The sequence below is a fragment of the Babylonia areolata genome, chromosome 23 (assembly GCF_041734735.1).
Source record: "Babylonia areolata isolate BAREFJ2019XMU chromosome 23, ASM4173473v1, whole genome shotgun sequence".
Lineage (NCBI taxonomy): Eukaryota > Metazoa > Mollusca > Gastropoda > Neogastropoda > Buccinidae > Babylonia > Babylonia areolata.
The window spans coordinates 36,664,531-36,689,530 of NC_134898.1; the positions used below are offsets into that span (position 1 = coordinate 36,664,531).

Consider the following 25,000-nt stretch of genomic DNA (forward strand, 5'->3'; position numbering starts at 1 on the left):
CCAGTGCCCCAGACATCAAAGCTCTTGGCCATCTGAATCGAGAAGAAAACTTTGTGGAAACCCAGAAAACCAGTTTGAGTGCCCTCGGAAGGAGTGTGTGCTGTTGGCGTTCATTGTGTACATAGCTTGTGTCAGTTTTGTTAGGGTGTTGTCTGTGGGCAGAGAGAGAGAGGAGGGGAATGGGGGGCGGGGGGTTGTGTGGAGAGAGAAAGAGAGACAGAGAGAGCTCAGACTAACAGAACAGTGTGATGTCAGCAAGTCCTGTAGTCTATTTTTGTCCAGCGTTTGAGAGAGTAATGTAGTTAGTCTATTTTTGTCCAGCATTTGAGAGAGAGAGAGTTTTATTTTCAGTTTTTATTTTTCAGTTTCAGGTTGTCAAACCCAAAGCATTCGAGTTGATACATATACTGTATGTGCTACACCACATCTGCTGTAAAGAAAAAAGAAAAAAGAAAAAAAAAGAGGAGCAGATGCCTGATCTTCACTTAAACCCAAAGCACTGATCAGGTCTTGAATGTCAGCACTTGATTTGTGTGAAACATTAACATCATGATACAATGAAAAAATAGTGTTACAAAAATTAATGTACATGAGAGAGAGAGAGAGAAAGAGAGAGAGAGTGTGTGTGTGTGTGAGAGATCGAGAGAGAGAGAGAGAGAGAGAGAGAGAGAGAGAGATTATATTACACTTTACAGTCAAAGATAGAGGGCAGTTTAAAGTTCTACTATTCACTCACACACTCACACACATACATGTGCACACTGACACCAGTGTGCAAAGAGAGAGAGGGAGAGAGAAATGTGGGTGGGCAACATAGTTGTGACCTTCAGCTGTGTTAGTGTTTGCGACCTGGTCAGCATTTTTCTTAAAGTCTTTATCATATTTTCAACTTACTTTAAATTTTAGAATGAAGACTTTTTAAGTATCTTCATCTCTCAGGGAAAAATGCCACTGAAAACTATTTCCCCGTCTTTATTGGGATATTGGAATAGTTGGATTAGTTGGATTTTGTCAAGTTATTATTTGTCAGCACATCTTCCCTTTACCACTGAGTTGAGGACAAGTTCAGTAAAGTAGTTTTATTTTTTCAGTGGTTCAGTATGGATTTGCGAAGTTGTAGGTCTGTGCAACCAGCATGATGTATTTAAATACATTTATATAGATTATAAGAAAACTGATTGTAGTTCGGATGGTTGAATTGGGGTTATCACACATGGGGCTTTATCTTTTCCACATTCTGTTCTATTTTTAACTTCCTGAGCCCCCCCTCCCCACCCACCCACCCACACACACAACCTCAACCGCTCCCTTTTCAGTTGAATAGTTCAAGATTCCTCTGCCATTGATTTTCAGAAATGATGATTTCTAAATAATGATAATAATCATGATGATAGAAATAATAATAATGGAAATATCATTTGTTTTCAGTTTAGATCATCGCCTTAGATGAATAGACTATAAATAGATAAACGAAAAAAAAAAAAAAAAAAAAAAAAGAAAGAAAACATGTGGGGTTTCAACAGAGTATGAGACATTAGTCACATTGCCGTAATAACTAATATGGTGCCATCAAAGAGAACATGAGGGTTCTGAGATTTTTTTCCCAACATATGTGTGATGTAAATTAATCATTGATGTTTTCAGTAAATAACTATTACAAATATACACTGAAGACATAAACATGCAGAGGAAAACAAGACCTACAACAAGTGTACAATCCATTGCTCAGTCAACAACAGCTTGACTGTGAAGCAGATTTATGGACGGAGACTGTCGGCACTGGAACTGAGGCAGATGAGCCAGGGTGTGGTTACAAGTGTATAGGGGATTCATTACAAGTGTATAGGGGATTCGTGATGAACCGCGTTGGGGTAATGCCACTGAAATTGCCACGGATGATGAGGCAGCAATGTTCAATAAAGAGACAGGAGAAGGAGGCAGTTTTGTGTTCAGTGAACAGTTCTTTTGAGTGGCTTAAACTGACACAAAAGATTGAGAAACTGTAAGAAGGAAACAAGTTTGTGCACAGCTACTGGGAACATGAGGTTAAAAAAAAAAGGGGGGGGTGGGGAGGACGGGGCTTGGGGGGGTGGGGTGGGGGTTAGGAGAAGTTGCATTATAAGCTCATGCACCTACACAGCCCTCTCAACCATGACCAGGTTAAAAATAAAAAAAAAGTACAGTGTGGGACTGTTATGAAACTGGAAGAGAGCTTTTTATTATATATTTTTTCTTACGTAGCTTGTCATGGCCAGAGTGGTGTTACTGGTTGTGTGTGTGTGTTTTTTGTTTTGTTTTTTGTTTGTTTTTTATAGTGCACAGCATCTTTTGTTCTCTCCTTTGTCACTGAGTGCACAGCATCCTTTGTTCTCTCCTTTGTCACGGAGTGCACAGCATCCTTTGTCACTGAGTGCACAGCATCCTCCTTTGCTCTCTCCTTTGTCACTGAGTGCACAGCATCCTTTGTTCTCTCTGTCACGGAGTGCACAGCATCCTTTGTCACTGAGTGCACAGCATCCTTTGTTCTCACCTTTGTCACTGAGTGCACAGCATCCTTTGCTCTCTCCTTTGTCACTGAGTGCACAGCATCCTTTGTTCTCTCCTTTGTCACTGAGTGCACAGCATCCTTTGTTCTCTCCTTTGTCACTGAGTGCACAGCATCCTTTTTGTCACTGAGTGCACAGCATCCTTTGTTCTCTCCTTTGTCACTGAGTGCACAGCATCCTTTGTTCTCTCCTTTGTCACGGAGTGCACAGCATCCTTTGTCACTGAGTGCACAGCATCCTTTGTTCTCACCTTTGTCACTGAGTGCACAGCATCCTTTGTTCTCTCCTTTGTCACTGAGTGCACAGCATCCTTTTTGTCACTGAGTGCACAGCATCCTTTTTGTCACTGAGTGCACAGCATCCTTTGTTCTCCCCTTTGTCAAGTGCACATCATCCTTTGTTATCTCCTTTGTCACTGAGTGCACAGCATCCTTTGCTCTCACCTTTGTCACTGAGTTCGCAACATCCTTTGTTCTCTCCTTTGTCACTGAGTGCACAGCATCCTTTGTTCTCACCTTTGTCACTGAGTTCACAACATCCTTTGCTCTCTCCTTTGTCACTGAGTTCACAGCATCCTTTGTTCTCTTCTTTGTCACTGAGTGCTCAGCACCTTTTGTTCTCACCTTTGTCACTGAGTGCACAGCATCCTTTGCTCTCTCCTTTGTCACTGAGTGCACAGCATCCTTTGTTCTCTCCTTTGTCACTGAGTGCACAGCATCCTTTGTTCTCTCCTTTGTCACTGAGTTCACAGCATCCTTTGTTCTCTCCTTTGTCACTGAGTGCACAGCATCCTTTGTTCTCTCCTTTGTCACTGAGTTCACAGCATCCTTTGTTCTCTTCTTTGTCACTGAGTGCTCAGCACCTTTTGTTCTCACCTGTGTTTGTCTTGCAGATCAATACGCCTTGTTCTGACACTGTACAGTCTGTTCAGGACTGTGATAATCTGTCATTGAACTTGTGCTATTGTAAAGATCAGTGTACAGTTTCATTGACAGGGAGATCATCTATTGGTTTCAATTAAAGGATGATAAAAAGTGGGATTAATTTCATCTTTATCAGTCAAGTGTTGTCTCAACACTAGGATGGCAGTCGTTTGATTGAAATTATAAGCAAAGGTATCTTTTCATTAATGCTGAAAAGCATTTTTTGCTTGTCAGTAAAATATTTAGCCTGACAAAAAGTAAAACAGTAAAAGCATGCACTGACTGGTAGCATTCAGACTAATGGTTAATCCCAACTAAACTAAACTGAACTGAAATGAACTGAACTAAACTAAACTGAACTGGTCTCAGTTTTTTAGAAACTCAATCTGTTTTAAAGTTGAGAATAGTGTGCAATACATTTCTTCCTCTTCTCCTGAAAAAAAAAGTTTTGAGGGCAAATATATATAATTATAATATGTATATATTTTTGTTGTTGTTTTTTTTTGTTTTTTTTACAAAACAGTATCATTCCAAGAATAAAATGTACACTGTATTCATATTGGTGGAAACAAACCAACCAAAAATTCAAGAGGCTTTAGCCTTTCATATATATTAGACTCATTTATTTATTTGTATGAAAATACACATGTATACATGTGTGCATGAAAGGGGGTGAAGAATTAAGCGAAGTCAGCAACAATTTTTGTTGTCCTGCCAGCAATTGTGACTGATATCTCGTTTGTTTACTTTAAGTCTGGATGCAGATTGCAGTTTGAAAATTTACATTCTCATCGCACTGATACTTTTCTTTACCCACTTGTAAGTCAACAGACATAATGTTTGGTCTGGTAGCAGTAGCACAATAACAAATAACTGAGCATTGAATATTATATAACAAGATCATTCTTGTACCAGTTGCAGTACATGTACATGACTGTTCATGTCTTCATTTGCACTGAATAAGCAAGCTGGATTAGCATTGTAATGTTCTTAATTTATACTCATAGGTCTTGAGAATCAGCCCATTATATTGCATGATTTCTCTCTCTGTGTGTTCCTCTCGCAGTATGGCCTTAAATGAATTTAGATAATCTGTGTCTGCATCTTCCTTTCTGTTGCTATTATATATATATATATATATATATATATATATATATATATATATATATATATATATATATATGTCTCTCACTCTTTATTAAGAAATTGTATGAAACTATTCACAATCACATTGTATGCATGGCAGTTGGCAGTCACTAAAAGTAAAAATCTCATGGAATGACAAAGCACTTGAGATAGAAGAAAGTTCCAACAGAGGGTCCAGCATTTCCTCACAATATATAAATGCAGGTGAGCATAGTGAGACTGGATTGTGGCTGTCGGGTTGGCGGTGTATGGAGGCTAATACCTGAGTTGTCACTTGAGCTGAAGTGAAGAGCACACCTCACTTTTACTGTCTGAGGCTACCTGTCCTGCTGATTTTGCCCCCAATCCTGACCAGCACACGCCTCCCTCGCTTTGAACACCTACACAGGTACTGATTAAACTAGCAAAGCTTGGGGCTACAGTACATAGCAAGTGGGGGTTATACAGAGTTCCCTTTCTCAGCATGTGTAGGGTGAGTGTGTGTGTATTTAACTCCGTAGGTTGGGCTAAATGACGTTGATTAGCTTATCTTTGGTGGGAAGAAAAGAAAAGGGGACCTGGGTGGAGGAAGGGGTGTGGGGGGGAGGTTGTGGATGGGGTGGGGTGGGTAGGACAGCATGCTTTTTGTTGTTTTGTTCATGGGTGCTGTGTGTGTGTGTGTGTGTGTGTGTGTGTGTGTGTGTGTTTGCAAAACATTGAAATCTTACAATATTGGTCATGTGTAAGTGTGTATGATACATGTCTATCTAGGAAAGATCAATCTCTAAAGGTGTTAATGTTATGTGATACATTTTTATATATCTTACATACTGACATATTTCCAAAGTGACTGAGTAATTTTGCAAATTGAACAGCTTGTATGAAATTATGATGTAATAACCTCATTACCGGTATATAAACCAAGCTTTCAGCTGACAGCATGTTGATTCCAATACTTGTACATGTGTCATTGTATGTGTATCCACTTTCCTCTGGGACTGCAACACACGAAAAGGGATTCCAATCAATGACAGCAGACATTTGATCCACATCAGCTCAGACAGCAGGCATTCTATGGAGAGTAAAACTAGACTAGAGACCGGCATTGCAATGAATAGTTTTTTTTTTTTTATTGATGATTCTGTGTGTTACACATGTACAGGCACGGCAGTGGAGAGAGAGAGAGAGAGAGAGAGAGAGAGAGAGAGCATGAGAGAGCGAGCATGAAATACTGGTGTTTATTTGTCTGAAGGGGTGTGGATGTATATGAGCTCGTTTGCATGTGTGTGTGCATGTGTGTGTGTGTGTGTGTGTGTGTGTGTGTGTGTACATTGCAATGAATAGTTCTTGTTTTTGTTTTTTATTAATGGTTCTGTTTGTTACACATGTACAGGCACGGCAGTGGAGAGAGAGAGAGAGAGAGAGAGAGAGAGAGAGCATGAAATATTGGTGTTTATTTGTCTGAAGGGGTGTGGATGTATATGAGCTCGTTTGCATGTGTGCGCGCGCGTGTGTGTGTGTGTGTGTGTACATGTGTGTATGTGTGCTTGTGTGTGCATAAGTGTGTGTGTTGATGTGTGCATCAGCATGCATCTGCACATTCATCCACATTGAGCAGAACCCAGCCCAGTGGATAACCCCACTCACCCCCTCCACCATCAGAAAATGAACCAATCAATAATAATCTTTCTTACAATGGATGCACATCACCTCAGCGTTTGTGAAAAAACGAGGCAGTGTTCATCTATAGATAGCACGTTGCTCTCCTGCGTGATGTGTGTGACAGAGCGTCCATTATTGAACGCCACAGCCAGGTAATGGAAGCAGCTCAAGTGTCGTTGCACGTTGGCCCAGCATGCTGCTGAAGGAAGCGAACGTCTGGCTTTTTTGCTGTTGTTGTTGTGAAGCAGAGATCCTTATCCATGGATGTTGTGAATAATACATTTGTGCGGTACTGCTCAATTGATATACATACATACATACATATATATATATATATATATATATATAATATATATATATATATATATCTGAGTCCACGCCTGATCAACAGTTTGTTTCTGTGCTGTGTGTTTGTAGATGATATGCTGTGGTATAAAGTGGAACTAAATGCATTGAGTGAATGGTAAATTCCATTTGCATACATGCGTGTGTGTGTGTGTGTGTGTGTGTGTGTGTGTGTGTGCATGTGTGCATCTATGTTGTGTGTGTGTGTGTGTGTGTGTACGTATAAGTAAGAGGGGGTTAAAAAGTAGATTGATCAGAATAATTCAATCAATGTACCATAAAGTGATAAACACTTAAAAGTAACAAATTAACAAAGAGAAAAAACAGAAGATGCAGCCAAAGTGACATTCATAATTACAAGAACACTCCAGTCAGACTATGGAACAGGAGTCCATCAAAAAAAAAAAAAAAAAAAAATCCATTAAGTGAATGAGTTAGTGAGTGTGTGTTTGTGTGGTTGCAAGTGTGTGTGTGTGCGCGCGTACTTGTGTGCATGCGTGTGTGTGTGCATGTGTATGTGTGTGTGTGTGTGTGACAGTGTCCATTATTGAATGCCACAGCTGGGTAATGGAAGTAGCTCAGGTGTCGTTGCACGTTGGCCCAGCATGCTGCTGAAGGAAGCGAACGTCTGGCTTCTTTGCTGTTGTTGTTGTGAAGCAGAGATCCTTATCCATGGATGTTGTGAATAATACATTTGTGCAGTACTGCTCAATTGATATCTGAGTCTGACCTGATCAACAGTTTGTCTCTGCGCTGCGTGTTTGTAGACTGTGTGCTGTGGTATAAAGCGGAACTACATGCATTGAGTGAATGGTATTCCATCTTCATGTGTTTGTGTGTGTGTGTGTGTTTACATGTGTGCATCTATGTGTGTTTTTGTGCGTGTTTGTGTGCATGTGTATGTCTAAATTTATGTATTAGTAAGAGGGGTATTAAAAAAAGAGGAATAATTTAATCAACATGCCATAAACACAACATAGTAACATAAAAATCAATTAACAAAGAAAAAAAGAGTTTACGTGTGTGTGTGTGTGTGTGTGTGTGTGTGTGCAAGTGTGTGTGTTTATGTGTGTGTATGTGCAAGTGTGTGTATGTACATGCATGTGTGTGTGTTCGTGCGTGTGTGTGTGTGTGTGTGTGTGTGTGTGTGTGTGTGCGCGCGCGATGATAATGGAAGCAGTTCTGGTATCATTGGCCTGACATGCTGCTGAAGGAAGCATGTGCCGCTATGTGTTTCTAGACTATATACTGTGGTATAAAGCTGAACTGAGTGCCCTGAGCAAATGATATCCCTTCTGATTTGTATGATGAAACAAAACTATTCCCATGAATCTGCATTTGTATTCTTGTATTCTCATGAATGTATTCAACTGAAAGAAACGTTTGTGCTATAAATGCAGCTGTGTGATATTGAGTGCATTTTTGGGGTGATTTTCATTATTATAGTCAAAATAATCAACCTTTTTTCATGCGTTTCAACCATGGTTCTTTACAATTCTTTCACAGTCCACAAAAGCAAAACATGAGAGCCAGTTGTTCACAAAAGGAATGAAGATTATGGGGTACCGTGTTAGGAATGTGTATTGCAGTACAGGTACATGGGAAAGACTCCATGCTGATGTCACTGTCTCAGTGTAAAAGAAAACAGTGTCACTGCTGTTAGCACAGAGAGTCTGTCACAGTGGCAGGAGGTACACCTGGGTGAACAACTATTCTTTGATCAGTATGTTACAAGGTATAGATGGTCTTATTAAATGTAATCCATGCAGAAAAAAACAACAACGACAGCAGAACATCGGGGAACGTTATTCTTTGGAAAGAACATGAACAGCGAATTTCAAATTAAGTGTATCCTTAAAAAAGAAAAGAAAAAAAGAATGTACTGTTCACTTTCTTTTTTTTTTTCTTTTCTTTGATTTGTTGTTATTAGAATATGTAATTTTGAAGGATAGGATAGGAAGAGAACTACTGTGATCTTTTGTTTCATGTTGAATTATGGAAACTCTGTGTGTGTGTGTGTGTGTGTGTGTGTGTGTGTGTGTGTGTGTGATTGTTGTAAATATTTCACAGTCCATATGAAGCACATCTGTGAAGCAACAAATGTGTTCTCATGTATTCCACAATTCATCATGTTAATCACATTACATTTTGAAAAAAAAAGAAAAAAAAAAGTTTGTCACATCATTTTAAAGAGAATGATGTCCCTAAAAAGTTTTTTTCCGCCATATATTTAATACATTTTTGTGTGTGCTAATTCTTTCATGTGTTCTTTCATTATTGAATCTGTCCAAGTTTCATATATATATATATATATATATATATATATATATATAATCACTTTTTCTTTGTAACTGTTTCACCACTATCATTGCCTCCTCTTTAATGATTATTCAGAAAGTTCAGCTCTTGTGTAGGGTATTACAGTGTTTAGGGAGGAGTGTGTGAGCAATTTATAGATCTGCCTCTGGCTATCTCTTCTCAGGCGACCAAGTTGGTGTTTGGACTGCAGCATTTTCAAGCATTATATCTTAGCTAGATTGCTGGGAGCAATTGTATCATAAATCTTCCTCAGCCATCTTCAGCTCTTGGTCTGTTGTGGAGTTTTGAACTACTGGATGAGTGTCCTTGTGCCTTTTTCTCTGTGTCCTTCAGACAGTTTGAAGTGCGTTTAACCTGTTAATTTCAAGTCAGGAAAACTGTGATGAACAGCAAAGTTAGATATATATATATATAATATATATATATATGTGTGTGTGTGTGTGTGTGTGTGTGCGCGCGCGTGCATGTGTGTGGGTATGGGTGTGCAGTGCATGCATGTGTGATTATACACACGTATTTATATTGATATGCACTTGTGTGTATCCATATTTCTACTGTATCTGTGTTTGTGTATGATTTTCGATTTATGTTCGTATCTTGTTATGTACTATCCCCCCCCCCCCCCCCCCCCCCCCAATATTCCTTGTGATCCTAGTACACTTGGTAATAAAGGCATATTCTATTCTATTCTATTCTATATAGCTATCAGTCAGTCTGTCTATTGATCTATCTATCTGTTTATCTATTGAGAGAGATTACAGATGAGTGCATGTACAGATCTATATTTTGAAACAGTGCTTTTATTCTTTGTATGGGAATATTATGCTGCCATAATGATGATTATTGTGAAAGAATTATTATGAAAAGTTCCACTATTTGCGGAATGATTGTTCAGAAACTGTTGTAGATGTAGATCTTTCCTGGACGTTATACACACACACACACACACACACACAATTAATTATGAATGGGGCCTGAATTACATCTAACTGACCTCTTGGACAGTTGAAGGCTTTTCCCTGTCTTACCACCCAACTCCTGCCAGTGTATATGATATGAGTTACAATGTAACCAGACACACACTGACAAATGCACACATGTACACGACACACACACACCACACACACACACATGTGCACACACACACATACACATGCACACATGAATACATGTACACACACACACACACACACACACACACATGACAGCATGCATGAATACATGCACACACACACACACACACACACACACACACACACGACAGCATGCATGAACACACACACACACACACACACACACACACACACACACACACACACTGTGTATCAACTATGAAAGACAGAGGGAAGTGACATGAACATGAAAATAAGAAATTAACTTTGGTGTTTGCAGATTGCTGTAATAGGACACACTCTAAGAATGTATTGGCTTTGAGTTTGAATGTGTGTATGTGCATGCGTGTAAGGACGGAAATAAATGTGTATATAAAAAAAAAAAAACCAACCCAAAAACCCCTCAAATTATTTCCTTAATTACCAGTGCTTACTCGGCATACAAGTGCTTTTTCTTAAAAAATCGAGTCACAGTAAAATGCAAATTTGACCAATATAGAAACAGGATGTAATGTATTTTCATGGCTTGAGTCAGGGATCCTCTTTCATTGTCAGGCAGAGAATGTGTGATAAAATACGAGTAGAGTACTGAAAGATGTATACATTTGGGGGGGGGGGGGGGGAAAAAAAAAAAAAAAAAAAAAAAAAAAAAATATATATATATATATATATATATATATATATAGAGAGAGAGAGAGAGAGAGAGAGAGAGAAATTTGGGGACTCTGAACAACAAGATGATTATTATGTCAGAATTTTTGTTGACAACAGATACCACCTGACAGACCCATTTTATTTTCATTTTTAGTCTTATTTTATTTTTTATTTGAATTCTTTAAATTCAGATGAGGGCACAATAGTACATAATATATGCATGATTACTAAGTATACACAAACAATTAACAAACAGAATGATTCCTATATTCATCCACACACATTGTTCATACTGCAGTAACAATTAACAGGTGGAATGTATGCTGGTACTTTTTCATACACAAATTATATCACTGTAACAATTAACAAAAGTATAGGGAATACCTGTACTTATTCACACACACATTATTCATATTGCAGTAACATTAACAAAAGTATAGGGTGAATACTGGTACTCATTCACACCTATTCAAATCACTGTAACAAGTAACAAAAGTATGGAATGAACATTTGTACTTATTCACACGCACATTTCCTCATATTGCAAACAATTAACAAACACAAAGATCATTGGTACTTATTCACACACATACATACTCATATCACTGTGTAACAATAAACAAACACAAAATTAACACTGGTTCTTGTACTATTAACACTTGTTCTTGTACTGTTTATCATAAACACACACACACACACACACACACACACACACACACACACACACACACACACACACACACTCACACACACAAACTGAAAATTCTTCCTGATGATGATTTTCCATTCATAGTAACAATCACACACACGCACACATTCATATTGCAGTAACAATCAACAAACACCAGAGGTTTTAATTTGCACGCATATATTCATCATAATCAAATGACATGCACAATAACTGAGCGGTCAAAGCTTTGTCTTTCAGTCTGGGGGTCACGGGTTCGAATCCTGGTCATGGCCAGGTAAAGGGTGGAGATTTTTCCAATCTCCCAGGTCACCAGATACAATGTGCAGACCTGCTAGTGCCACACCCCCCTTTGTATGTATACATATACTCGTAGAAGATCAAATACACACTTTAAAGATCCCGTAATCCATGTCAGCGTTCATTGGGTTATGGAAACAAGAACATACCCAGCATACAAACAAAGAATATGACTGCCTACATGGGGGTGATAAAAACAGTCGTACATGTAAAAGCCCAGTCGCACATATGAGTGAATGTGAGAGTCATAGCCCATGGAAGAAATGCCCATGAACGGAGAGAGAAAAAATTCATATTCAAACTTTGAATTCTTCCTGATGATGATGATTTCCCTTGTTTCAGGTGCTGAGCCATGGACGGGGGAAAGAAGGTGTGGGTGCCTCACCCCACCGATGGGTTCAAGCTGGGCCGTATTGTGGACATTGGCACTGACAGTATCACTGTCGAGCCTTTCGATGCTCCTGGAACGGTGTGTACTGGTTACAAAATTTGTGTACACAGTGAGATATTCTAAAGATGTACACGTTCCATAATTTATAAATTTTGTTTTGTTTTGTTTTGTTTTTGGCTAGAGGGTCTTTTTTTTTTCTTTTCCTGTCTCGTCCATGTGTACTGCATTCAAAATTCATATGTAACATGTTTGTTTTTTTTGTAAACACACATTATACATTGTTTCTTATTATAAAACGCTTCCTTCTCTGTCTCTCTGTCTCTCTCTCTTTTAATTTTTGTGAAAATTTCATTTTATTTTTTTGTCTGTCAGTGTTATCAATGTTATCACTGGATGTATGCAAAAATCAGGCCTCTGATTCTTTTTTTTTAATTTTAATTTTCCAACAGCAGAAGTGGTGTAACATATATATGGATCAGTCTGCATGTTTTGATGCCACCTTGAAACTAAAAATGAAACTATTCAGTATCACTCTCAAGCCTTTCAAGGCACCAGGAACAGTTTGTACCACATAATCAGTAGTACGTTCCAAGCTGCTCGTAAACTGCTGAAACACCAATCAATAGAATACATAAACTTAGGAATAATGATTATGACCCTGTTAGACAGCAGCCCAGTAAAAGGCAAAGCAATCATGTACAGTGCTGAAGGATACATGAGGACATTTGCTCCATGTATGTGTTGTGTGTGTGTGTGTATGTGTGTGTTGGATAGGCTTTACTTGATTTGTGTGTGTGTGTGTGTGTGTGTGTGTGTGTTGGATAGGCTTTACTTGATTTGTGTGTGTGTGTGTGTGTGTGTGTGTGTGTGTGTGTGTGTGTGTGTGTTTGATAGGCTTTACTTGATAATTATTTTACCATGTTACTGCAGACCACCAGAAGATTTTTATAGAACTTGGGTGGAAGGGGGGCATGTGTGTACATATGTCTGAATGTATATATCATGTGTGTGTGTGTGTGTGTGTGTGTGTGTGTGAATGTATGCATTGTGTTTGTGTAGTTTGTTAGACTGTACACTTTGGTGTGTACATTATATGTATTATTCAATTTATTGGTGTAATGTGTTATGTATATCATGAGTTTTGTCAAGCATGAAGAGCAGTTTTCTTGATAGGATACATAAGTATCCATTATTTATCATGATCATTAATTAGTCAATTACTTCATTAGTTGCTTGATAATAATAACGATGATGGCGATGACGACCATCATCATCATTGTTGTCGTCGTTGTTTTGAAATGAACTCTTAAAGTTACTATTGTTACAACCTTCTGTTCTCTCTTATTCCCCCCCACATACTCCCAGTCCCTCTCTCAGCCTCATGAGTCTTCCTTCTATTTATTTATTTAAGAATGTATTCATTTATTCATTTAGTTGTTTGTTTGTTTGTTTATTTGTTTATTCATTTATGTATTCATTTTTTTCCTCTGATATCGTTGATGGTGAATTGACCAAATCCAATCACACTGCAGACCACCAGGTAACAGTGAGCTATAGTTGACTTCAGATCAAGCCTGTCAGAATTTTATACCATCAACTCATGGTGAAAAAGACATAATCAAATTAGTCAAATCAAATTTTAGACCAGCTCAGTCATGGTGAAAAAAGACTTACAATCAAATCCATCCAATCAAATTGGAGACCATCAACTTGAGGTGAATAAACTTTAAAATCAAATCAATCCAGTCATATTGCAAAACGTCAGTTCATGGTGTAAAGGCTTAGATTAAAATCAAATCAATCCATTCTAACTGCAGAGCATCAACTCATTGTGGATAGACTTTAATTTGCTTTAAATCAGTTCAGTCGTATTACTGATCAGCAGCTTGTGGTGAATAGACATACAATCCAATCAAATTGCAGACAATCAACTTATGGTGATTAGACTAAAAATTAAATCAATCCAATCAAATTGCAGACTATCAACGTGCAGTAAGTAGACATAAAATCAAGTATATCAAATTTTAGACCATCAACTTGCAGTGAATAGACATAAGATAAAATCAAATATATCCTGTCAAATTGCAGACCATCAGCTTGTGGTGAATAGATGAAAAATCAAACCAGTCCATTAGAATTGAAGACTGTCAACTTGCAGTGAATAGACATGTATACAATCAAATCAGTCCAGTCAATTTGCAGACCATGAACTTGTGGTAAATAGACATAAAATCAAATCTGTTCAGTCAAATTGCAGACCATCAGCTTGTGGTAAATAGACATAAAATCAAACCTGTCCATTCAAATTGCAGACCACCAACTTGCGGTAAATAGACATAAAATCAAACCTGTCCAATCAAATTGCAGACCATCAACTCGCTGTATGACAGAACCTTCCCAGCAGAGGAGTACGACAACAAAGACACGGAAGACAACTGTGAGTATTGGGCTGCATGCAGGGTGTTTTATACTGTGCTGGGTTGTGGATGAGTGAGTGTGTGTGGGGGGGCGGCTGGGAGGGGGATGGGGTGCGGGGATGTATGTGTGTGTGTGTGTGTCTGTCTGTGTGTGTGAGGTGTTTGACTATACGTTTGTTAGAGGGGGTGGGGTGAAATGTGTGTGTGTGTGTGTGTGTGAGTATATGTGTGTGCATGATGCATGTAGCTAATGCTTTTCATTCATGCATTCTGAAGTCCATGCATGAACGTACAATTTTTATTTCTTGTAAAATACCCCTTTTTTTCATGCATCTAGTCATTTGTCTTGGAATGATCAAATCTTACACCAGTATGACTTGAAGTAAGAAAAGTAATAATGTTTAATTGAAAAAGGTAATATAGAAAACTATGTTGTTTTTTTTCAGGTGCTTTGATGTACCTGAATGAAGGAACTCTACTCAATAACATCCGCATTCGCTACATGAAGAACCAGATCTATGTGAGTGGTTTTGAAATTTTGTCTGTCTTCCCATTGATTTCCATATTTTACTTTGCTGTTTAAGAAATATGAGACTTTTCTTTCTTTCTTTTTTTTCCTCTTTATTCTTTCTTTTCTTCTCCTGTTTTAATTTGTTTCCTCTTCACTTTTCATTCTTGTAAGGCATCCCCGAAAACAAAGTGTCCTCTGATGTAGAGAAAAGCTCTCTCTGTATCACTTGCTTCCATGTTTAATTACGATGATACAATATCACTTTTTTAATCCTTCACAAGAGAACCTTTTGTGTCTGTTAAAACACACATCAGAGAATCACATTAACAACATTGCTAAAAATATAAAGGCATTGACACACACATTAAAAAAAACAAAAAAACACCAACAAACAATATTAACAGCATAAGAATTCACAAAATTTACAACAGATTACACCATATGATCCATAGAATATGGAGAGGAGTTGGAGCAGCAGTAAGTTTTGCAGATTATATCATGCTCTTTTGTGTTTTACAGTATATATATATATATATATATATATATATATATATATATGCGTGTGTGTGTGTGTGTGTGTGTGTGTGTATCTCTCTCTCTCTCTCTCTCTCTCTCTCTCTCTCTCTATATATATATATATATATATGTGTGTATATATATATATATATATATATATATACACACACACACACACACACACACATACATACATACAAATGCACATGCATAGTTCAAAACATATATATGTATATCTATCTATCGCTCTCTTTCTTTTTCTCTCTCTCTCTCTGTATATATATGTGTGTGTGTGTGTGTATATATATATATATATATATATATATATATATATAGAGAGAGAGAGAGAGAGAGAGAGAGAGAGAGAGAGAGAATAAAATAGAATATGTCTTTATTACCAAGTGTACCAGGGTCTCAAGGAATATTGGGGGGGGATCTGTCGGTAGATGGTTGTTGGTTGCACAGTTCTATTTATTATATGCATATGTACATGCATGGTTCAAAAACATAATATTGAATATTCAATGAAGCATATAGATTGTCCTGTTGATGTTTGTGTGAAAGATAACACACAGAGTGACTCTCATTTTATTCTGTGAAGGTTTTCTTTGATCCGTTTCAGCTGCATGCTGTCGAGAATAGTTTCTGAAGTTATACATAGCACAGCTCCTGACATCTCAGATTGGATCTTATTGATCAGGATATAATGGGGACATCTGCTACATATGCTGTCAGCTGATGACTACAGTGAGGGAGTTATTCAGGCTTCATGCAAATTCCGACCCGTTTCCTTTGTTAATGTTATTCTCCGTAGAAAAGAGGGTAATAAGTGTGAAGTTTCTTCTTTGCTTTCTAAAACAGACATAGACTGACAGTAACAGATCAATATACAGAGCCCCTAATGTTGTATGGGACTGTCTTCTAATTTTCTTGTAAAAGATATGTTCGTTTTTGTCAACTTGACAGTGTAAAAAAAAAAGTAAAGACAAAATGAAGGAAAAACAAAATGAAGACACTTGTATAAGAATAGGTAATCTGTACATGGAGCTTTGGATGTTGTGTTACATCATTGATGAGACAGAACACACACACACACACACACACACACACACACACACACACATACATACACACACACACACACACACACACACACACACACACACACACACAGAGGTGGAAGTAGGAGGAGGGGTGGAGAAGAGAGGGGGAGTGGGTGTGATTGTGGTCATGACATGTCTTCTGTGCCTCTGCCTCCTCTCCCTTCCTTTGCTTCCCATGTGTAGAACAGGACACAGTAAATGACAGGTCTTTGCATGTGTGCTCTCTTTTCCCCTCTCCATGTCTGTCTGTCTGTCTGTCTGTTTCTTTCTCCCTCACCCCCTCGCTTTCTGTCAGTCGATAATATATATATATATATATATATATATATATACATATACATATACATATATATATACATATTTAAAGTGCCTGAACATAATATGCTGAAGTATTTGTGTTGTTTTATTACTTAACCTGTTAAATGCCTGAACATAAGTGGAGGTTGTATGTGTTTCTTTTTCACCAAACCATTGTCATGATCGCCACCATGTCTCCTCTTCCGTTGCTCAGACGTTCACGGCCAACATTCTGATCGCCATCAACCCTTACTATGAGATCCCTGACCTGTACTCTGACGCCACCATCAAGAGGTACCAGGGGAAGTCTCTGGGAACGCTGCCGCCCCATGTGTATGCCATAGGTAAGCTTGGTTTTTTTTTTGTAATGGAGGATCCGCACCATGGCAGAATCTGTTAGGTTTTGGGATTTCTGTTCTGACGGGCGCAATAGCCGAATGGTTAAAGCGTTGGACCCTCAATCTGAGGGTCCCGGGTTCGAATCACGGTAACGGCGCCTGGTGGGTAAAGGGTGGAGATTTTTCCAATCTCCCTGGTCAACATATGTGCAGACCTGCCAGTGCCTGAACCCCCTTTGTGTGTATAGGCAAGCAGAAGATCAAGTACGCACGTTAAAGATCCTGTAATCGATGTCAGCGTTTGGTGGGTTATGGAAACAAGAACATACCCAGCATGCACACCCCCGAAAGCGGAGTATGGCTGCCTACATGGCGGGTTAAAAACGGCCATACAGGTAAAAGTCCACTCGTGTACGTACGAGTGAACGTGGGAGTTGCAGCCCATGAACGCAGAAGAAGAAGAAGAAGAAGAAGAAGGGATTTCTGTTCCACTGTTCAGTCGTGATCAGGGTTCGAGGCCCCATTTTGGCATGGTGGTGTGTCCTTTGGGAAAGGTACTTTGATGGGATTCTCATTGATCTACCCAGGTGTGAATTGTTACCTGACTGTGGTTGGGGAAGGTTTAAATGGCGGAAGGAGAGGATTGGGCCCCGCCTTCTAACGCCAAGCTGTAGTCACAGTGAATATGAATTCGCTGTCTCTGAGTGTTGCAGAAGGCTCTGGGATCTTGAATCGTTTTTTTCTCTGTCGGTCTCTCTGTCTCTCTCTCTCTGTCTCTGTCTCTGTCTGTCTGTCTGTCTGTCTGTCTGTCTCTCTCTCTCTCTCTCTCTCTCTCTCTCCCTCTCTCTCTCCCTCTCTCTCTCTCTCTCTCTCTCTCTCTCTCTCTATATATATATATATATACTGATAGAGAGGGAAACAGACTTAACAAAGGTAATGAGAACCTTCACCCCTGGCTTGGTGCTAACCTTTCAGTTTCAGCACGATGTGAACGAAGTGATGTGAAATGCTATCCTGTCACACCCAGTCCAGAATCGGGTTTCCTGAATGTCACGTTGGGGGATCAATTAGAAGCTGAACTGTGTCCCACGTTTACTGCTGCTTGTTGTGTGCTGTTTGTTCCTGGGAATAGGACCTCCCGTGTCTGTCCGAATACTTTATGTTCTCTCTTTCTTTCTTTCTTTCTTTCTTTCCTTCCTTTCTTTCTTATGAAGTTATTTCTGTGTTTGTTTTTGTCAAAAACCCTCTCATTGGTTGTTTTTAAATTCATTATTCAGACCCTTATGAGCTGTTCATTAGATGATGGAATGCTAAAAGTGTGCGCTAATGGGTTTATATGCAGACGCTTATAGATATGCACAGATATCTTGCCCATGATATTGATTCACACTGATGCATACATTTGCACACTTAATGATAGACAGACAGACTGAAAGAGACACATATAGCACATGCATGCACACACACTCAAGACTGCTGTGTACACAATAAAGCAACATACCTTCAGTGCTAGGTAAAATAGGATGATTCAGTGTGAGTGTCCAAATCATAAGTCATATCATCTCAGCTTAGATGCATGCAATGGACTTGGATCAATCAGACATTTCTGTATTCACACATATGCACACACAGTTCCGCCCCCCCCCCCCCCCCCCCACCGCCCCCCCTCCTCCTGCTCCTCCCCCCCAACCCCTACACACACACTCACACATGGATAGACAGACAGACAGATAGATAGATTGATTGATTGATTGATTGATTGATTGATAGACCTTAAGCAGTGTCTAAACAAAACACTAAACTTATATGATAACCAGTGGCTTCATTTTGTTACATCTGTTCTTGCCTTTACGGTTTAGGTCATGTATGGCTGAACCAGAGTGCTTGAAATGTAGACATTTTATATAAAGTTTTGCACTTTCAAACAAACTTGTATGTCAGTATTTTAACTTCTGTGGAAAACAGAAAAAAAATCTTAAGTACCCACTCTGAATTATATTGCTACAGACTATAGACTTGAGCCCTATGTTATCCTGAGCATAGAAAACCATGTGCGAACTACATGAATGTGCACATGACCTCCACATTGAAAGAGGCAGATATAAACGGGTAGAGAAAAGTATGCAAGATTGCACAAAATCTGTTCTATATTTGGAGATGAATATAATATTCCAACAAATGTGTTGATATAATCATTGAGGAAAAGGTTTGCTGAATGACAAATAAAGTGCGAATGATAGATAGAGTCTGAATTAACAGACTGATGATACTGATAGTCATATTTGTACATACGACCCTGTACACCCTTGACAATTTCACTTCCATGTGAATATTTCAAAGTACATGCCACATTATAACTTAAACATCTTATACTCATTTTAGTGGGTTTTGCTGATTTAGTTTTGTTGTTGTGTCAATAAACCTTCATTTATGGTTTTCATGACAAATATGTCGGTTCACACACACACACACACGCACGCACGCACGCACATGCACACACACAATGAAAGTATCCAAAGACATTTGCTTTCTATTTTCCATCAGATCATTCATTCCATTACATGAATGTATCCAAAGACATTTGCTTTATATTTTCCATTGGATAAAGCATTCCTTTACATGAAAATATTCAAAGACATTTGCTTATTACTGTTTTTTTTTTCCCCCAGTGGATAAAGTATTGCATTACATGAACGTATCCAAAGACATTTGCTTATTACTGTTGTTGTTTTTTTCAGCACATAAAGCATACCATGACATGGAGGTATCCAAAGACATTTGCTGTTTTTTCAGTGAATGAATCATTCTGTGATTTGAACGTATCGAAGGAGATTTGTTAATTACTGTTGTTGTTTTTTTCCAGCGGATAAAGCATTCCATGACATTAATGTATCCGGAGACATTTGCTTATTACTGTTGGTTTTTTTTTCCCAGCGGATAAAGCATTGCATTACATGAACGTTTCCAAAGATGTATGCTTATTACTGTTGGTGTTTTTTCCCCAGTGGATAATACATTGCCTTATATGAACATATCCAAAGACATATGCTTATGACTGTTGCTTTTTTTGTCCAGAGGATAAAGCATTGCATTATATAAACGTATCCAAAAACATATGCTTATTACTGTTGGTTTTTTTCCCAGTGGATAATACATTGCATTATATGAACATATCCAAAGATATATGCTTATGACTGTTGCTTTTTTTGTCCAGAGGATAAAGCATTGCATTATATAAACGTATCCAAAAACATATGCTTATTACTGTTGGTTTTTTCCCCAGTGGATAATACATTGCATTATATGAACGCATCCAAAAACATGCTTATGACTGTTGCTTTTTTTTCCCAGCGGATAAAGCATTGCATTATATGAACGTATCCAAAGACATATGCTTATTACTGTTTTTTTTTTTCCAGCGGATAAAGCGTACCGTGACATGAAGGTCTCCAAGCAGAGCCAGTCGATCATCGTGAGTGGGGAGTCTGGGGCTGGGAAGACGGAGAGCACCAAACACATCCTCCGCTACCTAACGTCCAGCTGGGGCTCGAACAGCGGGCCCATCGAACAGCGCATCTTGGAATGTGAGTTGGAATTAAAGTGTGCCATGTTGTTTATTTTGTTTTTAGTCTGTTCATCTGAGATGATGATACTAGATGGAAAACAGATGATGTTCGTATGATTATTATTATTATTGTTTTTATCAGTGTTGATATTATTTCTGTTATCATTATTTTTTCTGTTATTACTAAGAAATCATCATTTCTGAAAATGAATGGCACGGGAAGAATTATTCAACTGTAAAAAGGTGGAGGGGGTGGGGGGAGGAGGGGATTGAGGAAGGAAGAGAGAGAGAACAGAATGTGGAAAAGAGTACAAAATGTTAAATGGAAAAGGTGAGTGTCAGTGATTGGAGAAGGAAAAACATAATATTGGAGGGGTGTGTGTGTGAGGGGTGAGGGGGGTGGGGAAGGGGGGATTAGTGTGTTGAGTTTGTGTGTGTGTGTTTGTGTGTTCGTTCTGTTTTGTTTGTTTGTTTTTTTTGTTGTTGTTGTTCAACATCTTCTCAATGTAAAGCAATTTTGGATTGAATATATAATATTAGCTATGATAGGCTAGTGTTTAAGACATTGCAATGTGTGTGTGTGTGTGTGTGTGTGTGTGTGTGCGTGTGTGCGTGTCTGTGTGTTTCCATTCTTTGGTTTTTGTTTAATTTCTTCTTAATGTAAAGCAATTTTGGATTAAATACATAATATTGGTCATGATAGTCTGGTGTTTAAGACATTGCAATGTGTGTGTGTCTGTGTGTGTGTGGATTCCATTTGTGTCAGTGTGTGTACATTTAATTTGTGTTAGTGTGCGTGTGTTTGTGAACAAAAGTTGAAAATATAATCATATTTGTTTATTACGTGTACATTTAATTTGTGCTAGTGTGTGTGTGTGTGTCTGTGAACAAAAGTTGGATATAAAATTATATTTGTTTATTGTGCCCCAAGCACTCACATGAATGTTTTATGTAACTTGTAATTTTTTTCTTTCATATAAAGTGCCCTGAGCTCTTAGAGAGAAAGGGTGCTATATAAATGTACATTATTATTACTATTATTATTATCATTATTATTATTGTTATAAAATTCCCACTTCTGCATGTAAGTAGTCATTATTAAGTGGGCCTTAAGGCCTGACTGAGCACTTTGGGGTAAACTGATGGTCAGTCATCTGCTTAGCAGTTGTATATAGTAGTGTATATGGATTTGTCCAAATACGCTAACACCTTCTTGAGTAACTGAACTGTACTGATAATATGTTGAAACGACCCATATTTGTTACATCTTATTCTGTGATTTCCTGCATGCAAGAAGTCACATTGATATTGCAGCACCTGTGCATTATGGTGGCAGCATTTTGTGACCCACAACCTTTATGTCTGTAGCCAATCCTCTGCTGGAAGCCTTTGGAAATGCCAAGACAGTGAGGAACAACAACAGCAGTCGATTCGGCAAGTTTGTGGAAATCCACTTTGACAACAAGGTATTTAAAGGCAATGTTACACTTTCAATGTCTTACTTAATGTTTTATGCAAGTGATCAAAATAGACCAAAAAAAAAAAAAAGCTCTGTGTGCGTGTGTGTGTGTGTGTGTGTGTGTGTGTGTGTGTGTGTGTGTGTGCACAATTGTAAGTGTGGGTAAGTGCGTGTGTGTGTGAGTGCATGCATGCATGCATACATTTGACATTATTTTAAAAAAAAATGTCTATGTATATACTATTGTTTTTATTGTTTTAAGTCTGCTTCGGAGTCTGGTTTGTGGCAAAGTCCACGTCTCACTACCTGCTGGAAAATCAAACATGTTTACTGATTTATTTATTGTCGTATCGTATCGTATCGTATCATATTGTATTGTATTGTATCACTCTTTGTTACAGCAGATTTCTCTGTCACTGTGTTACATTTGGGCTGCGATAGAGCAACTTCACCCATATACATGGGTTTTTTTTTTTTGTTTGTTTTTTTTTTAATTCCTGTTATTGTTTGAACTCTGCTTCAGAGTCTGGTATATGGTGTGTTTATCTCTAACTACCTGCTGGTAAATCAAACTTGTTTACTTCTCTGTTTATTTATTTATCTATTATTTAACGTATTTATTATTGCTGTTACTGTTTGAACTCTGCTTCAAAGCCTGGTTTGTGGCAGGGTCCATCTCTCAGTGCCTGCAGGAAAATTCATTTTATTTATTTATTATTGCTGCTCAGTGCTCAGCTTATATTAGAGATTGACATAAGCATACAGTTGGTCCAACAGCAAAATGAGAGCTATATGATCTATGGTTTCTTCATTGCAATGGGAATTCATTTACAGCTTAATTCTTTGTGAATATACTATTACTCACTCTCAAACTGGTAGGCAAGATTGCACTGGCTCTTAGTGTTGCAGCCTTGGAGGCCAGTTGGCCTTTGGTGACTGTACTTAAACTCTCATGGCTGAGAGTGTGGGTATGTGACTTTGGCAAGACACTCTCCACTTAGTCAAATTCTAGCTCGGATATGGATAGTCCGAACAGCAGCTGCCTCTTGTGCTGTTCTGATGTTGATAATCTGACACACATTTTATTTCTTTATCTATTTGCTTATTTTATTTTGTTTTATTTTTCGATGTATTTATTTATTTATTAGTTTGATAACTTACCCATTTATGCATCCTTTTTTTTCCTTTCAAATCCTGACTAAGCACATTGGGTTATGCTGCTGGTCAGGCATCTGCTTGCTTAGCAGATGTGGTATAGCGTATATGGATTTGTCTGAATGCTGTGACGCCTCCTTGAGTAACTGAACTGAACAGACATGGCTGGCTATCTCATAACTCACATATTGTTTGAACTGATTAACTGAACTGAACTGAACGGACACAACTAGCTATCATAACTCAAATAATGTTTGAACTGATTAACTGAACTGAACTGAACGGACACGGCTGGCTATCTTAGAACTCAAATATTGTTTGAACTGATTAACTAAACTGAACTGAACAGACACAGCAGCTATCTCATGGCTCACATATTGTTTGAACTGATTAACTGAACTGAACTGAAATGACACAGCTGGCTATCTGATAACTAACATATTGTGTGAACTGATTAAGTGAACTGAACTGAATGGACATGGCTGGCTATCCCATAACTCACATATTGTTTGAACTGGGTTCCAGAACCTGGTGTGCGGTGGGTTCATCTCTCACTACCTGCTGGAAAAGTCGCGTATCTGCACCCAGAGCAAGGACGAGCGCAACTACCACATCTTCTATCGGCTCTGCGCTGGTGCCCCTGAGGACCTGAGGCAGAAGCTGAAACTGGCTCCACCTGACCAGTTCCATGTAAACCGCTGTTGCTTCTTGCTTGTTTGTTTGTTTGTTTATTGCTCTGTTTATCTGTAAGAAGTGTCGAGTTGGCACTGTGACAAAGTTGTTTTTTTATGTGTGTGGGTTTTTTTGTTTTGTTTTTTCTTGTTCTGCCTTCATTCTTCATTCGTTCCTGTTACTACTACTACTACTACTACTACTACACACACACACACACACACACACACACACACACACACACACACACACATAGAGTGATATTAGCAGTTAAGATATTTTGATTTGATTATATTTACTATCTGTGTGTGCGTGGACTGAAAACTACTGGCTTGTGAAAGTAGTTACAATGTATTTGGAAGAAGAAAACAAGGATTAAAAGAAAAGTTATACAGAAATATTTCAATATCTTCTGTTATGTTTTTCATATTTCTTATTTGCTTTTAAGAGTTGTTATGTTTCAGTCTTATTATCTGTTTATTTTACACAACTTTGAAATTGTCCTTGAGTTGAATCAAAAAAGAATTCAGTTGTTGTTTTTTTGTGGTTTTTTTTTGTTTTTTGTTTTTGATAATTTGTTCTTCTTATTGTTTCCAGTGAAGCTCTATTGTGATTGTGCATACATACTTTGTGTTGCTTTTGTTTCATTGTGTATCATTGCTGGCACTCTGTTGTACTTTTGTTGTTCTGAACAGTTGTTCTGCTTTGTGCAGTCCTGATATTTTGCGGGACATTCTCATCTTGTCTCAGTGTTTCTTTCTTTCTTGTGAATTGTTCTTTCAGTTTTAAATTTCAAAAACTTTTTTTTTTTTCATTTGTTGAAAAATTCTGATATTTTTATTTTGAATCTCATTTGCTTATGATACACACAAATCTTTTTTTAGTCATTCAGTTAAATTCTG

The 25,000-nt window shown here is 38.1% G+C and overlaps 1 protein-coding gene across 4 annotated transcripts in view; it reads left to right on the top strand.

Moving 5' to 3' along the window:
* The window catches only part of LOC143298043 (unconventional myosin-VI-like), an 80,318-nt gene that overhangs the window by 2,883 nt on the left and 52,435 nt on the right, over positions 1-25,000 (top strand). For all 4 annotated transcript variants that reach the window (XM_076610706.1, XM_076610704.1, XM_076610705.1 and 1 more), the window contains exons 2-8: positions 12,017-12,143; positions 14,433-14,502; positions 14,929-15,002; positions 17,124-17,253; positions 20,667-20,831; positions 22,181-22,278; positions 23,952-24,116. In XM_076610706.1, coding sequence (XP_076466821.1) covers positions 12,027-12,143; positions 14,433-14,502; positions 14,929-15,002; positions 17,124-17,253; positions 20,667-20,831; positions 22,181-22,278; positions 23,952-24,116 — 819 coding nt within the window. In that variant the 5' untranslated portion in view covers positions 12,017-12,026. The remainder of the gene's footprint in view (positions 1-12,016; positions 12,144-14,432; positions 14,503-14,928; positions 15,003-17,123; positions 17,254-20,666; positions 20,832-22,180; positions 22,279-23,951; positions 24,117-25,000) is intronic.